Source organism: Macaca thibetana, chromosome 5 (assembly GCF_024542745.1).
Source record: "Macaca thibetana thibetana isolate TM-01 chromosome 5, ASM2454274v1, whole genome shotgun sequence".
Classification (NCBI taxonomy): Eukaryota; Metazoa; Chordata; class Mammalia; order Primates; family Cercopithecidae; genus Macaca; species Macaca thibetana.
The window spans coordinates 90,002,902-90,019,453 of record NC_065582.1 but is presented as its reverse complement, the minus strand read 5'-3'; the positions used below and the strand labels follow the sequence as shown (position 1 = coordinate 90,019,453).

Here is a 16,552-nt window from a genome sequence, read left to right as displayed (position 1 = left end):
ATCTGATGAGGACATCCTTCCTGGTTTATTGGGTGCTTTCTTGCTATATCTTCATATGGGGCGGCGGGGGGAGAGAGACAGAGAGAGGAAGCAAGCCTTCCTGTCTCTTTTTTATGAAGGCACAAATCTCATTCATCCAGAAGTTCACCTTCATGACTTAATTACCTCCCAAAGGTCTCACCTCCTAATAGCATCTCACTGGGAGTTAGAATTTCAACATGTGAATTTGGGGAGGAAGACATAAAACATTCAGTCCATAACAAATTCAAAAACATTTCCTTAATCTTTCCATTATTTTCATGACCTTAACTCTTTTGAAAATTATAAGGCATGTTTGTATAATGTTCCTCAATTTGAGTTTGTCTGATGTTTTCTCATAATTAGATTCAGGTTATGCATTTTTGGGAGGGGCATCACAGAAGTCATGCTACATTCATTTTATTGGAACCTATCATGTGGAGAGCACAATTTCAATTTGTCCCATTGCTGATATTGTTTACTTTGATTACTTGATTAAGGTCGTGTCTGCCTGGCTTATCAACTCAAATTACTTTTCACCTTATAATTAATAAGCATTTTGTGAGGAAGTACTTTGGGATTAGGTAAATATTCTATTTCTCATTAAACTGTCAGTTTATTCATTTATCATTTTATATCAGTATGACTCATCGTTTACTATTAGTATGAAATCATAGCCTATTTCAACAGGCTGTAACCTATTGCTATCATTATTTATTTTGGTGCTAATATTCTCTGTGATTTTGACTGTGGGAACTTCATAAAGCATACTTTTCTGGTTCTTTTGTATACTTGTTTGTTTTACATGTCCCCACAATTATCTGATCACTTTTGCTTTCTGGCATAGGATATTTCAGATTTTGTGCTTTCTTGCCCCAGCTGACAGATCAGTCATTTCTTCAAGGTGCCCTGGTTCCTTGAAGCAGAGTCTAATATTTAAAAGCTGAGATCAGGGTACTAGGTATGATCCTGGCTATTGGGATGTTTTAGGCCTCAGAATTGCTCAATGGACAGAGCTGGTGAATGTGTATATTTATATACACACATATAAATATATATATTCACATCTATATTTAGTTCTATAACCATCTATATATATTGAAAACTGTTGTTCACACTGATTCCTCCAAATCCAGTTCAACACTACACAGTTAATTTTCATTTTCTCCCTTTCCATATTTGTGACTTCCTTCTCTGAGAGTGAGAAACTGACCTAAATTATCCTTAGCATGTTCATTCGCTTCATTGATATCCCTGTATAAAACCAATCTCCATAGCTGCTGCTGCACCCCTCTTCTTACCATCTTTGGGCTCCAACATCCCACATCAATCTTCCCTTTCTTTTCTTTTTCTTTTTTTTTTTTGGAGACTGGGTCTCACTCTGTTACTCAGGCTGGAGTGCAGTGGTGTGATCTTGGCTCACTGCAGCCTCCACCTCCCAGGCTCAAGCAATCCTCACACTCCAGCCTCCCAAGTAGTTGTGACCATCAGCCTCACAAAATGCTGGGATTACAGGTGTGAGCCACCATGCCTGGTCTACAGTCTCTCCTTTCTAAGCGATGACTTCCTCATATGGCTTAGGCTCCGACACCCTATGCCTGCCCCTTTCCCCATGGACTCCTCCTCACCGCACTAGGGTTCTGACTCCCCATGCTGGTTCACCCCTGGAGGACACCCTCCTGACCCCACCAGGTTCTGACTTTTCATCCTGAGCCTCCTCCTGTGTGGGCACCCTCCTCATCACACTTAGCAGATGACTCCCCTTGCCAGGCTGTCCCTCTGTGGTAATGCTCTTCTCACCATACCCAGGTTATAACATCCCAGCCTGGACCTTACACTGCAGAGACACTCTCATCATTGTTCTGGGGCTCTGACATCCTACTCCAGGCCATCCCCTTCAGGGAGACACCCTCTTGATACTGAGTATTAGAGCCTGACCAACATGAAAAGGGAATCCCCAAAGAGAGGACGTCTAGGGTGGGAGTCAGAACCTGAGCAAGGTGAGGTGTGTGTCAGGCTCTGGCAGTCAGTCTCAGTGCTGAGCTGTTTCCTTGCATGGACCCCCTCCACATCTTGTGTAGGTTCTGACAGTCTATTCTGAGCTGTGTGGATCCCACCCCTGCACGTACCCTTTCCTCTTGAGCTCTTATACTCTCAGCCTCCCTTGGTGTTAAGGACTGCAACAATCTTGAAAAAAGAACTAAATGTGAGGGTTTGCTCTTTCAGATATCAAAAGTTATTATAAAGCTACAGTAAATAAGGCCGTATTGTACAGAGGCAAGGGATAGTCAAATAGAATAATATAGAATGTTAAGACATGACTGTGCTCACATACGGTCACTTGATAGAAGACAAAAATGGTCTGCAGAGCAGGGGGGAAAGGGTGGGCTTCAATAAGTGAAGTGTTCCTGTCCTCTTTAAGGAATCATTGCCTTCCATAAGGTTGTGAGGATACTGTCCAGTGTTATCATCTAGAAGCTATATTGTTTACCTTTCTTATTTATGTCTCCAATCCCCCAAAAATCAAATTTTTAGGCAGCTATCCATATAAGACAAAGAAAATAAATGTGACCTCTACACAAAAGTCTTATATGGTTGTTGGGTACCTACTGAGAAAGAATGTTATAAGAGGGTTAAGGTTGAGGCTCCAGATCTCTGAAGGCCTGACTTCAGAAGTTTTAACATTCACTTGATCCAGGGCTGCCCACCTGTGAAGAAGATTGAGGGAGTAGAAGCAAATCCTCAAGTGGTGCCGTTTTTGCTTCAGAATGGAATAGAAAAAGGTTAGTTTCTTGGCCAACAGAAACATATTCTGAACCATCCAAGTGAGATTTTGGAAGCAAAATTTCAAGAAAAAGAACTTTTGGCTCTGCCTCTTCAGGAAGGTAGATGCTGTCACAACATTATCAGAGAATGGGCCTAGTCCGTGAGGCCCATACTAGAGAATGGACCTCCTAATGAGAAAACAGCAGTAGTTGGTGACAAATTTCTCCAAATCCACCTCTGGGAAATGGAACTATTTTTTTTTTTTTATTTTTTTGAGCTGGGGGTCTTGCTCTGTCTGCCAGGCTGGAGTGCAATGACAAGATCATAGTTCACTGCAGCCTCAACTTCCTGAGTTCAAGTAATCCTCCTGATTCAGCCTCCCCTGTATCTGGGACTACAGGCATGTGCCACTATGCCTGGCTAATTTTGAAAATTATTTGTAAAAATGGAGGTCTCCCTATTTTGACTGGGCTGGTCTTGAGCTCTTGGACTTAAGCCATCTTCCTGCCTTGGCCTCCCAAAGTGCTGGGATTACAGGGATGAGCCACCACACCCAGCCGGAAATGGGACTTTTGGGAAACTACTATTCTCTCAGTGGGGCCTTAACAGCAAACAGAGAAAATGCTTTAGGCATTTTAGCTGATGCAAATTCAACTTTAAGGCATTATTGAGAAGCTAAAAAACCAAACCAAACCAAAAGGAATATAAGCTACATTTAGATATGCATATTTTATTTATTTATTGATGTATTTATTCTATAAATATTTATCAATTGTTGTAGCAAAGATTGGCCAGATGTTGATCAAACCAATTTTGTTTCATTCCTAAGGCCACAGCTGAACTACATTTTCTAGCAATCCTCAGAATAAGATGCGGTCATCGACTGAATTCTGGACTGAATTCTGAATTCTGGAATGGAGTAGAATGAAATACATCACTCCCAGGTTTGGCCTGTCAAATCTCATGCACAATTCTGTACATTCATGTGCCAGCATCTCCTCAGGTGGGGACTCCAAGCACTTTGGAGTTGGTGGAGCCACAAGATGGATCTGAGATCTTTGCTAAGATAGGGTTTCCCTGGTTGGCCTATAGCTGACGATGACATAAGAGAGAAATACATTTTGATTTTCTTAAGCTCCCACAAGTTTTGAGATTGTTTGTTACAGCCATTAGTCTTCCCTGATTAATACATATGCAGTGCCTATTCTGTGCCAGCCTTATTCTGGGTACTAGGGATGCAATGGGAAACAAATAAGAGAGACATGGTTCCTCCTCTCACAGGAGATACCTTATAAAAGGGGTGGCACACAATAAACAGTGACAACTTACATTTGCATGGTGCTTTACTGTTTACAAAGTGCTTTCATGGGCACCAACTCATTTAATTTTTTTTTTTTTTTTGAGATAGAGACTTGCTCTGTTGCTCAGGCTGGAGTGCAGTGGCACAATCTCGGCTCACTGCAACCTCCGCCTCCCAGGTTCAAGTGATTCTCCTGCCTCACCCTCCCGAGTAGCTGGGATTACAGGTGCATGCCACCACACCTGGCTAATTTTTTTTATCTTCAGTAGAAATGGGGTTTCTCCATGTTGCCCAGGGTGATCTCGAACTCTCAACCTCAGGTGATCCACCTGCCTTGGCCTCCCAAAGTTCTGGGATTATAGGCGTGAGCCACTGTGCCTGGCCCGATTTTTATAACAGTATTTTACAGATAAGGAAACAAAAGCTCAAAGATTTTAAGGGTCTTGTATGAGACAAGGAATTAGGAACTACACACATGAATCAGTTTTCTGGCTCCCAATCCATTACTCACGATGATTCTAAGTATGAAGATATGACAGATCAAGGAAAGTGCTAATCCTTGTCAGAAAATTCCATTATTCAATTTTATGTCTTAAAATAATATATTCTACAGAAGTGTAAGACTATTCATGGCAGCATTGATTGTAAGGGCAAAATATGGAAAACAAAGATTTAAATATCCGTTGGCAAGAGAATACACATATTGTGATATATTCAGAGAATAGAAAATCATATGGTAGGGAAAGTAAAGAAATTAGGGATTCAAGTATCCCTAATTTCAAGGTGAATCTCACAATCATGATGAAGAATAATGAAGGCAAGATGAAGACTACGGAGTATAATGCCATTACAAAGGTTAAGGTCTTCCTAGGAATGATAAACACCAAGTTTAGGATAGCGACTCCACAGAAGAGGAAGAAGGCAGATGCAATCGGAGAGGGTTATGCTGAGGAGATCAACTGTATTTGCCATATTTCACTTCTTAAGCTGGGTGGTGAATACAACATTATTCTGGATTATCTTTTGTTCGTCTGAATCCATTTTCCACCTTCTCATTTCTGCCCTCTGTCCTGAGAGGTTGACTTGTGTGGACTTCTGTAGGATCAGTGGGCTCCTTGTCCCAGCTTTCAGAAGATCATAAGGTGGAAGAGAATGAAGTCTCAGCTTCCTGACCTTTTAGATGACCTTGGGCTGGCCAGGTCTCTTAAGCAGAGGTCACATCTCCTGTTTGGCAGCCCTCTCTACCCAGCCCACTGTGAGTTTTGGTAATTGCCCAGTCCCCTTGTGCCTGCAAGGCCAGAAATGGAAATGTCCTATTGTTAACACTGAGTTACTGCACCATTCCTTACGGTTTTCCAAAACCCTGCCACCCAAGCTGGAGTGTGGTGGCTGGATCATAGCTCACTGCAGCCTGGAACTCCTGGGCTCAAGCAATCCCAGGGAGCTGAAGCTAAAGGCATATGCTACCACATGTGACTAATTTTAATTTTTTGTTTTTATTTTTTTAATTTTAATTTTTAATATCTTTTTTTGAGATGGAATCTCGCTCTGTCGCCCGGGCTGGAGTGCAATTGCGCGATCTCAGCTCACTGCAACCTCCGCCTCCAGGGTTCAAATGATTCTCCCACCTCAGCCTCCCCAGTAGCTGGGATTACAGGCACTCGCCATCTTGCCTGGATAATTTTTGTATTTTTGTAGACATGGAGTTGCACCATGTTGTCTGGGCTGGTCTCGAACATCCGCCCACCTCGGCCTCCCTAAGTGCTGGGATTACAGGTGTGAGCCACTGCACCCGGCCTTTTATTTTTTAAGGAGATAAGGGTCTTGCTATATCGCCCAGGCTGGCCTGGAACTCCTGGCCTCAAGCCATCTTCCTGCCTCAGCCTCCCAAAGTACTGGGATTACAGGTAATTTGAAAAGAATGAAGTTTAATCGAGACTATAGCCATCTTGAATTAAGGACCAGAGGAGGGGGCAAAGAAAAAGAAGAGACTATAGTTGGACATGGTGGCTTGCACCTGTAATCCCAACACTTTGGGAAGCTGAGGTGGGAGGATGGCTTGAGGCCAGGAGTTGGAGACCAGTCTGGGCAACATTTGGAGACTCCGTCTGTATAAAAATTAAAAACAGCTGGGCGCGGTGGCTCAAGCCTGTAATCCCAGCACTTTGGGAGGCCTAGACGGGCGGATCACGAGGTCAGGAGATCGAGACCATCCTGGCTAACACAGTGAAACCCCGTTTCTACTAAAAAATACAAAAAACTAGCCAGGCGATGGTGGCGGGCGCCTGTAGTTCCAGCTACTCGGGAGGCCGAGGCAGGAGAATGGCGTGAACCCGGGAGGCGGAGCTTGCAGTGAGCTGAGATCCGGCCACTGCACTCCAGCTTGGGCGACAAAGCGAGACTCCGTCTCAAAAAAAAAATTAAAAACAAAATAGCTGGGAGTGGTGGTAAGTACTTATAGTGTGAGACATTCTTATTTGAGCCCAGAAGCTCAAGGATACTGTGAGTCATGACTGAGCCACCGCACTCCAGCCTAGACAGAGTGAGACCCTGTGAGACAGAGTGAGACCCTGACTCTAAAAGAGATGAACAGAAATACCATTTTATTCTTTTGGTATTACCCAGCTTGAGAGTGCCATCTGTGTTTTTGCTGGGTTGCTGAGTTCTGACTGATAGAATAGATACTCTCTCTCTTTTTCTCTCTCCAGACACACAAATCTTTTTTTTGCATATTTGACATAATGTGCTAACAAATTGAGAAGAAAAAACTTTTATTTTTAATTTTTGATACAAGGACTTGTTCTGTAGCCCAGGCTGCAGGGCAGTGGTGTGATCATAGCTCACTGCAACCTCAATCTCCCAGGCTCAGGCGATCCTTCTGCCTCAGCCTCCTAAGTAGCTGGGATGACAGGTGTCCACTACGATGTCCAGCTAATTTTTAGAATTTTACTTTTAGGCTGGGCACAGTGGCTCATGCCTGTAATCCCAGCACTTTGGGAGGCCGAGGCGGGTGGATCACATGAGGTCAGGGGTTTGAGACCAGCCTGACCAACATGGAGAAACCCCATCTCTACTAAAAATACAAAATTAGCAGGGCGTGGTGGCACATGCCTGTAATCCCAGCTACTTGGGAGGGAGGCTGAGGCAGGAGAATTGCTTGAACCCGGGTTGCAGTGAGCCACGACTGTGCCATTGCACTCCAGCCTGGGTAACAAGAGTGAAACTCTGTCTCAAAAAAAAAAAAAAAAAAAAAAAAAAAAAAAAAAATTTACTTTTAGCAGAGATGAGGTCTCGCTATGTTGCCCAGGCTGGTCCCAAACACCTGAGCTCAAGTGTTCCTCCTGCTTTGGCCTCCCAAAGTGCTGAGATTGTAGGTGAGAGCCGCCACGCCCAGCCAAACACTTATTGAGCACCTATTATATATCAAGCATTGTGCTAGGGTTAAGGTTTGGAGATAGAGAGAAAAATAAATTAAATCTCTTGTTACAAGGAAGTCACAGTCTAGTAGGAGACACAGGTGAAAAATTAAAGGTAATGAAGTATAGTCGCTAAAAACATGGGATTTGTAGTCTGAGAAACCTGAGCTCAATTCTAGGCTCTGTTACCTATTGGCTATGTGACCTTGGGCTACAGAAATACAAATGGGATTACTACTGGTACCTTCCTTATAGGGTAGTTGTGAGGATTAAAAGTAAAAGCACTAGTATCTATACTTTTACATCTCACTAGTTATGTGTTGCTTAACCATGGGGATATGCTCTGAGAAATGCATTGTTAGGTGATTTTGTGGTTGTGTGAATATCATAAAGTGTCCTTACACAAACCTAGGTGGTATAGCCTACTATACGGCTGGCTCTATGGTGCACAGGCAGTCTATTGCTTTGAGGTTACAAACCTGTACAGCATGTTACTGTACTGAATACTGTAGGCAATTGTAACACAGTAGTATGTGTGTATCTAAACGTATCTTAACATACAAAGGTCCAGTAAAAATATGGTATAATAATCTTATGAGACCATTGTTGTTGTATATGTGGTCTGTCATTGACCCAAGTGTTAGAATGTCATACACATGTATGTATATGCCTAGGATATATTATGTCCTTAATAAATATTACCTAAAATTATTGTCAATTGTAGCAATAGCACTTTGTACTTGGTTTAGAGTTAGCACAGAGGAGGCACTGATTAAGTAGAGCTAAGGAGGTCAGCAAAAGTTTAATGGGTGAAGTGATGTCAGAGCTGGATCTTAAGGAAATAGTACTTTCACCAAGAGATCAAATGGGGAAAGGCAATCCAGACAGAGGAAACAACATGTATAAGAACATGGAAGAATGAAATAGCACTATGTGTTCAGGAAAACATGAGCATATTGCTCTTGCTAAATGGTCAAGACCTAGGCATGAAAAATAATGAGATGAGGCTAAGTGGAGGTATATAGAAAGAGCCTAGATTGGACTTGATCCTGCAGTTGAGCATCTAGGAAGAATTTTTAATTCTAATTTTTAATTTTTAGCACCATTTACTTGCTTTTGAGAGGAAGAATTTCTAAAACTTTATTTTATTTTAAAATAATTTCAAAGCTGTAGAAAAGTAGCAAATTGAAAAAATAAAGAACTCTGGTATACCCAGGTTCTCCAATTTTTAACGTTCTCTCACATTTGTCTTATCATTCATTTCTCTTTCTGACTCCCACTATGTGTAACTGTCAAAAATCAGGGAATTCATAAGCATACAATGCAACCTAATTTCCTTTATAGCAAAAACATCTTTCTTTTGATCCAAAAATCCAACCCATGATCATGTGTTGCATTTAGCTGTCACGTCTCTTCAGTCTCTTTGAATCTGGAAGAGTTCTTCAAATCTTTGTCTTTTGGGACATTGGCATTTTGAAGAGTATAGGTCAATTATATTGCAGAATGTGTTCAGCTTGGGTTTGTCTGATATTTCCTTGTGATTACAGTCATTTATGCATTTTTTTCAAGAACACTGCAAAAGATAATGCTGTATTCTCCTCAATGGTTCATATAGAGAGGGTACAATGTCTATTTGTCACATTATTGGTGATTTTCACTTTGATCACAATAGAGTATCTCCCAGGTCTCTCCACTTTAAAGTTACTATTTTTCCTTTTTAAATGATAAATGCTTTGTAGAGAGTTACACTGAGATATGTAAAAGTATGGCAAACTATATAAAGAGTAAAAGACAGTGAAAACTCTTAACGTGGCAATTCCACTTTTAAGACTATATCTGAAGGCCTCCTCACCTCACGCCTGCATGCAGGCTGCATGCCTGCTCATCCCAGCACTTTGGGAGGCCAAGGCGGGTGGATGGCTTGAGACCAGGAGTTCGAGACTACCCTGGGCAACATAGGGAGACCCTGTCGCTATTAAAAAAAAAATAAAGAATATATCCTAAGTAAATAAGGATGTATGTAAAGTTTTAGCTAAATGGATAGTCACTGAAACCTTGTTTATGATAGATAACAATTTAAAATAACCTATATATCTATTATTAGTGGATTTACTCCAGTAAATTACCCATACAATAGAATATTATACAGACATTAAAATTATGTGGTAAAAGTATAATTGATGGCAATAAAGAATGTGTGCAGTGTCTTATGCCAGTAATCTCAGCACTTTGGGAGGCGGGGGTGACAGGATCACTTCAGCTTAAGAGTTCAAGACCAGCCTGGGCAACACAGTGAGACCCCCGTCTCTACAAAAAAGCGGAAAAATTAGCTGGGCAAGGTGGCGTGTACCTGTAGTCCTAGCTACTCCAGAGGCTGAGGCAGAAACATCACTTGAGCTCAGGATGTTGAGGATGCAGTTAGCTGTGAACACCACTGCACTCCAGCCTGGTTGACAGAATGAGATGCTATCTCAAAGAAAAACCAAACAACAAACAAAAAGTTCACATCATAGTAACTGAATAAATCAGGTAAGTAAATTACTTTACGTGGTGTGGTACAGTTTTTATTTAAAAAATATTTTATATATACATACATACTTATACCGATTTTTCTGTTTTCTTGTATACAAAAGTGTATGTACGTATGCATGTAAATATTTCTACTCCTTGATTTTATTACATCATTCGTACTGCTTATATTGCAAAACTAAGTTCTTTTTTTTTTTTTTTGAGACATGGTCTTGCTCTGTCGTCTGGGCTGGAGTGCAGTGGCGGGATCATAGCTCACCATATCCTTGACTTCTCAGGTTCAACGGATCCTCCTGGCTCAGCCTCCTCAGTAGCTGGGACTACAGGTGCCTACCGCCACGCCCAGCTAATTTTTTAGTTTTTAGTTTTAGTTTTTGTAGAGACGGGGTTTTGTCGTATTTCCACGCTGGTCTCGAACTCCTGGCCTCAAAGAATCCGCGGGCCTTGGTGCCCTGGATGCCCTGGCCTCTCAAAGTGCTGGGATTGATTACAGGCGTGAGCCACTGCTCCTAGCCAAAACAAAGTTCTTAAAAATAAAAGTAATATGAGCTTTTCTGGTGTATTAAGTACGGAGAAGCTAAAAAAATACAGTAAGATAACAAAGTTCACAGCCTTTTGTGATCAGTAAATGCTAGTTTTTCGCTCTTCCCTAGTGACAGGGAGGCACTCAAGCATGAGTTACAACACGGCAGACCTGGAATACAGATGAAAAGATTGAGGCAACAGGTTCGCAGCGGAAGGCCTCCGCAGCTTCTTTCGACTCTGACATTTCAGGATCAGCACAATTCTCCCCTATTTACCGCGGAAGCAATCAACTGGGATAATACAAACAATTATTATTTGTATTGAATACCTGATAGTTGTGTTACTATTACTAGCGCTATCGTTTTTGAAGGGGGGTTGGTGGTGTGGCAAAAAAAAATCGGGCAGGAGGGAGGGCAGATGTGAATTCCAGCCCAGCTTCTCGTTGACAGTTCTATTGCTCTCCTTTCTGCGAATGAGCGGTGGTCTTTAGGCCTCAGACCTGACAATGTCACTGAGAAATAGAACTTAACCCAGGGGACTGTTCTCCAAGGAGCGTCCGGGGGGAACCAACGCAGAGGAGCGCAGCGCCCTCTCCAGCCGCCTGCGGGTGTCGGGGATGATCAGGGCTCTTGGGTGTTTGTCAGTGAGGACAACTGCCTTATCTGACTGTAGGCACAGAGAGTGCGCCGCGAGAGGGCGGCTCCTCACAGCCAGGCGCCGGCAGGTCGCGCTCTGCGCTGGCCGACGCCCGAAGGCGCCGAATGGGAGGGGCCCTGCCGAGCTCCCTTACAGCCCCCACGTGCGCGCCGCTAGGAAGCTTGGGCACCCAGCCACCGCGACCAGCGGGCGGGGGGCGGGGCGAAGGTGGCGGGGCGGGGCACCAGCTGCGCGCGCGGGGCGGGGGCGGGGCGCGCTGCGTGGTCCCGGTCGGCCCTGGGCTCCTCCCCCTTCCGCGCCCAGGCCGGCGGCAGGCCTTGCTCCTCCCCCGACTCGGTCTCTCTCCCCTCCCCTCCGCCCGGCCGTTCTTCCCTCCCGCCGCCGCCTCTTCCTCGGTGAGGCGCTCTTCCAGCGGGCAGGCAGCATGGCGGCCGTGGAGACGCGGGTGTGCGAGACAGACGGCTGCAGCAGTGAGGCCAAGCTCCAGTGTCCCACCTGCATCAAGCTGGGCATCCAGGGCTCGTACTTCTGCTCGCAGGTAGACGCCCGCTGCCCCGCGGATCTGCCGCCACCGCGGGACTCCTCTTCGCCTCTCCCTTGCTGGCTCCTCCCGCTCTTGCGGCGAGTCGGGACGCGCTCCTCCTCCTCCCCCCGGCCGCGTTTCCTCCTCCCCCCACCCGCGTCGCCACCGCCCCCTCCTGCCTCCTGGGGTCCCCGGGTCCTCGGGAGCCGCGCGGGGCTCACGCGGGGGCGGGGGCCGCCGCCCGCCGCGGCCATGTGGGCTGGGGCGGAAGCTGGCTCGTGTGGGGTCGCGCGGCCGCGCTAGACCTCCGCGTTCTGGGGCTGGTTCCTTGCGCTGGGGCTGGGGCCGCCAGGTGTGCGGGCTGCCGGGGGCAGGTAGCGGCGCCGTGAAACAGGGCAGCCCGAGCGTCGCGAGCCTCCACAGCCGCGGCACCGGCGGGGCTCGGGTCTGGGCGCTGGAGGCTGCCGGGCCGTCCGTCGGGTCCCTGCGGGGTGGGGGGTGGAAGCGACCCGCCGGTCTCTGAGAGATGGATGGCCGGAGGACGGTCGGAGTAGCAGAGAGGAGGAACAGAGGGGAGAAACGCTAGGTAGGTCCAGCCCCACTTCTTTGTGCTTTACTACCGTGCGTTGACACTTAAGCAACTTTGGGGGTGGGGAATGGAGAGGTCTGTGTAATTCGTTCTTTTTCCTCGGTATATAAAATTATTAATTTACAAAGCTGTAAGCTAACGGGATGAGTCACCTGTGACTGAATTTCCCAGAGTGAAAAGGACAGTTCCATTGAGGGTTAGGCGTGAAGGCTGTAATGTGTTTTAGTAAGTTTTGTGCAGTAGAGCAAACCCAGCGTTGAATGGGGTCCTGACTGAAGCGCGTGCTCGTGTTTCTGTTTACTGAAGAGTGACTAGTGTTGCTGCTGCATTTCGAGACCCAGGGTGAGGGCTGGGCGGCAATAGTATGGCTCTTACTTACAGTCCAGGTTTACTGAAGAGAGGCACATGAATATTGAAATATTAAATTGGTAGTGTCCTGTGGGGAGGAGAGCAGGAATAAAGAGAAGGCCTGATTGGGGCCCTGCTCTTGCCAATTACTGTGCGATCTTGAATTAGTAAAGTTACTTAATCTTTCTGAGTTCCAGTGTTACCCTGTACAGAGGGGATGATTATAGCTTTCTTAGTAAGTTTCACAAGCTTCTTCTGAAACCCAAATTATCCAAGGAACGTGAAATGCTGTTATAATGTAAGACCTTTTATTTTTTCAAGGATTATAGTACAATTTAACTCTGCCATAAATAAAAATATGAATAAGAGTAAAGGCAGACATATGAACACAGTACAAATAATAAAAGTATTTTCCAACATAAAACATATAAAAACGTAAAGATATAAATAAATACAATTTTTATGTCACAATACTTGTAGATAAGCCATTGCAAGAGGTCTTACCTGTGTTATATAGTCTTGTTTTTAGATAGGATATGATCCTTGACCTTGTTAGTATCATTTGGAAAAACTTGCACGTGGAGGAGTGTTGCTTGATCTAAAAATAGCATTACTCAACAATCTAAAGGATCTGTGCTATGTTTAACATGTTGAGCATTACTCATGTTAAACCTAGTACAGGTCCTTTAGATTCTTTAAAATTTCCAAATTCTATCCTTTTGTGGCCTGTGTGGGACCTGAACTTAAGAAACAGTGTTTGCTTTTGACATTTGTGTACCATCTGAGTAGAATAACTTTAAAAGTAGGTGGCATTTTGAGTTAATATCTCTGACCCTCTTCTGTTAAGATTTTAAAAAGGTAGCATGAAACACACATTCATGAAACAGGTGGAAAGAAGGTTGAATCATTGAGGTTTGTGGGAAAATGCTAGACACATTTGCGAAAACAAAACATTCAGGGTTTATTCTGTGTATTAGGATTTGAGGTGTTTACATGTTGGATTCTGCAGGTATATTTCTGGTATCGCTGTTAGACATGCACTCAAATATTCCCAGAGTGGCTGTCCCAACTGTCTCTTTTTCTTCTTTTCTCTTACCACCTCCTCGGGTCAATTTTTAAAATTTTCCGCCAAATCAGTTGTCGTAGTCTCTTAATTTATTTCTCTACTGTAATTCCTCCCCTTGCAAACAGACACCCACAAAAAACCCTATCTCAAACAAAACCTTTTGTACAGAAGTTGTTTTTCCCGCAGTCTGATTATGCATATCCCTCATTGCTTTCAGGATTCCAGCCCCACATTCAGGGCCCCTCTTCTGAGTCTCTTGCTCTAGCCAAAAGCTGTGTTTATATTCTTTCCTTTCCAAAATGTCACCTGTCTTCTGAAATCACAGCTGTTTCCTCAATCCCATCTTGAGAACTTGATCAAGTCACTGTAACTTATCCTAAGCCACTTTATACATCTGTGATGAAATATGGGCTTGGCCAGGCATGGTGGCTCACGCCTGTAATCTCAGCGCTTTGGGACGCCTAGGCGGGTGGATCACCTGAGGTCAGGAGTTTGACACCAGCCCGGGCAACATGTCAAAACCGTGTCTCTACAAAAAATACAAAAATTAGCCGGACGTGGTGGCACACGCCTGTAGTCCCAGCTACTCAGGAGGCTGAGACACAAGAATCACTTGAACCTTGGTGCTGGAGGTTGCAGTGAGCCGAGATTGCACCACTGCACGGCACTCTATCCTGGGCAACAGAGCAAGACTCCGTCTCAAGAAGAAAAAAACACAAAAAACCAAAAAGAAGAAATTAGGGATTTTCCTTAACACTCCTCTGATCACTAGGATGATCTTTCTTCTTTCTACTGCTCTGGTCCCTGGCCTGGCTGTCTGGCCAGCTTGTCTTTGGGAACAAACAGAACAAAACTGCGAGAGGCCTTTCTGATGCACCATTAACAGAAGTAAGGCATTCCCAGTTACTCTGTCACACCACCTTGTTTATTCCTCTGTGACCTTTTGTACAATCTATGATTACTTCACTTGTTAGAAAAATGAGGATATCTTTTTTTTGGTTTTTTTTTTTTTGAGACGGAGTCTCCCTCTGTCGCCCAGGCTGGAGTGCAGTGGTGTGATCTCGGCTCACTGCAACCTCTGCCTCCCGGGTTCAAGTGATTCTCCTGTCTCAGCCTCCCGAGTAGCTGAGATTACAGGTGCGCACCACCACGCCTGGCTAATTTTTTTGTGTTTTTAGTAGAGATGGGGTTTCACCGTGTTAGCTAGGATGGTCTCTAACTCTTGACTTTGTGATCCACCTGCCTCGGCCTCCCGAAGTGCTGGGATTACAGGCATGAGCCACCGCACCCAGCCTAGGATGTTTAATTTTAAGGAAAGCTTTCGTTCTTTAGAGGAGTACAACCAGTTTTACTTGAAAATTGAGTTTTCCAAGAGTTCTTGATGTTTGATTGTATTTATTGATAGCAGTGTTCCTTCCTATTTAATAGTTCGTGTATGTCTTTTTCATTTGTGTGTAAGAATTTTTTGAGGACAGAGGGTGTGTTTTACTTATTTTTGTATTTTCCAAAGTGCCTTGCCCACAGTAGACCTCCCTCATTTCCTTAAATGAAAGAAAGGAGATCAGTGGGCTTGCAATGGAAAACAAAGAAATTCTGTATTTACATTATCCTTTGTAAACACTGAATAGTATGCTATATTGTGGATATACTGTCATTATTTGCTTATGGTTGAATTTAGTAACTTTTCAGTTTTTTAGCTGATATTTAACTTTGTGAATAGCATAGGGCAGTTGCTGTCTTCTCTGGTTAGAGGATCAGCTGGAAGGGACCTGAGTGATATGTAACTATTTGTATTTATAACACATAAAAGGTAGTAAGCATAGTGTAAGTGGAAGGAGACCTGGATTTTGCTCCCATGTGCTTGGATAAGTCCCTCCTATGCCTAATGAAGCATCCTCTTCAATGGAGTTGAGTGGAAGGTGACTTAAGAGAGCATCCAGAGTGCCTAGTAGAGCATATAGTAAATTTCGGCCTTATTATGCATATAACCTCATATGTAATGTTTTAAAATCAGTACCAAGGAGGGCTTAAAAATCTTTGAGGAGAAATGTTACTTGTTTGTGAACATTTTTGACAAATCCAATAATAGGTTCTTTCAAAGAAGTGGCAGGTAACATGATTAACTGAATCCAAGTCTCTCTCTCTCTCTTTTTTTTTTTTTTTTGAAATAACAAGACAGTTATTCTTCTCTCTTTTTTTTTTTTTTGAGTTGGGGTCTTCCTCTGTCAACCCAGGTTGAAGTGCAGTGGCGCAATCTTGGCTCACTGCAGCCTTCACCTCCCAGGCTCAAGTGATCCTCCCACCTCAACTTCCCAGGTAGCTGGGAACACCAGTTTGAGCCACCACACCTGGCTAGTTTTTTGTGTTTTTGGTAGAGATGGGGTTTCACCATGTTGCCCAGGCTGGGCTTGAATTCCTGAGTTCCACTTTGCCTCGGCCTCCCGAAGTGCTGGGATTACAGGCGTGAGCCACTGCACCCAGCTGGAATAAAGTCTTGTTGAGCATCTTGTAGGTTGGAGTTAGAAGGTAGGGAAGAAATTGCCCTTATAACATGCAGTATCTTTGAAATGCAACCCTGCGCTCTGAAACTTTCTCCTTCAGTAACAACATTCCCACCAGTGCAGTGTTTCTGGAATTCATCTTCATTAAAGGAGATATTATCATGTTCTGCTTTTTTATTTATAGGGATTTTCTTTAAATTCCTCATATCACCTTAGACCACCCTTAAACACTGCTGTAAGTTAGCTGAGTTTAGGTACAAATGTCATAGCTTCTTATAAGCGAAAAGACAGGAGGGAGGTAAAGAGAAATTACG

At 44.0% G+C, this 16,552-nt stretch overlaps 2 protein-coding genes across 4 annotated transcripts in view; one reads left to right on the top strand and one right to left on the bottom strand.

The window, feature by feature from the left end:
- METAP1 (methionyl aminopeptidase 1) overlaps positions 1-16,552 on the top strand; it is a 99,963-nt gene that overhangs the window by 20,410 nt on the left and 63,001 nt on the right. The window contains exon 3 of one of the 3 annotated variants that reach the window (XM_050790648.1): positions 3,614-3,728. Coding sequence is in view for 1 of the 3 variants with exons in the window: in XM_050790645.1 (XP_050646602.1) it covers positions 11,636-11,749 (114 nt within the window). In the remaining 2 variants the exon portion in view is untranslated. Of the gene's footprint in view, positions 1-3,613; positions 3,729-11,499; positions 11,750-12,147; positions 12,321-16,552 lie in introns of those variants that run through there. The other 2 variants (XM_050790645.1, XM_050790649.1) reach the window with 2 other exon arrangements.
- EIF4E (eukaryotic translation initiation factor 4E) overlaps positions 1-16,552 on the bottom strand; it is a 151,003-nt gene that overhangs the window by 98,133 nt on the left and 36,318 nt on the right. The window lies entirely within an intron of this gene.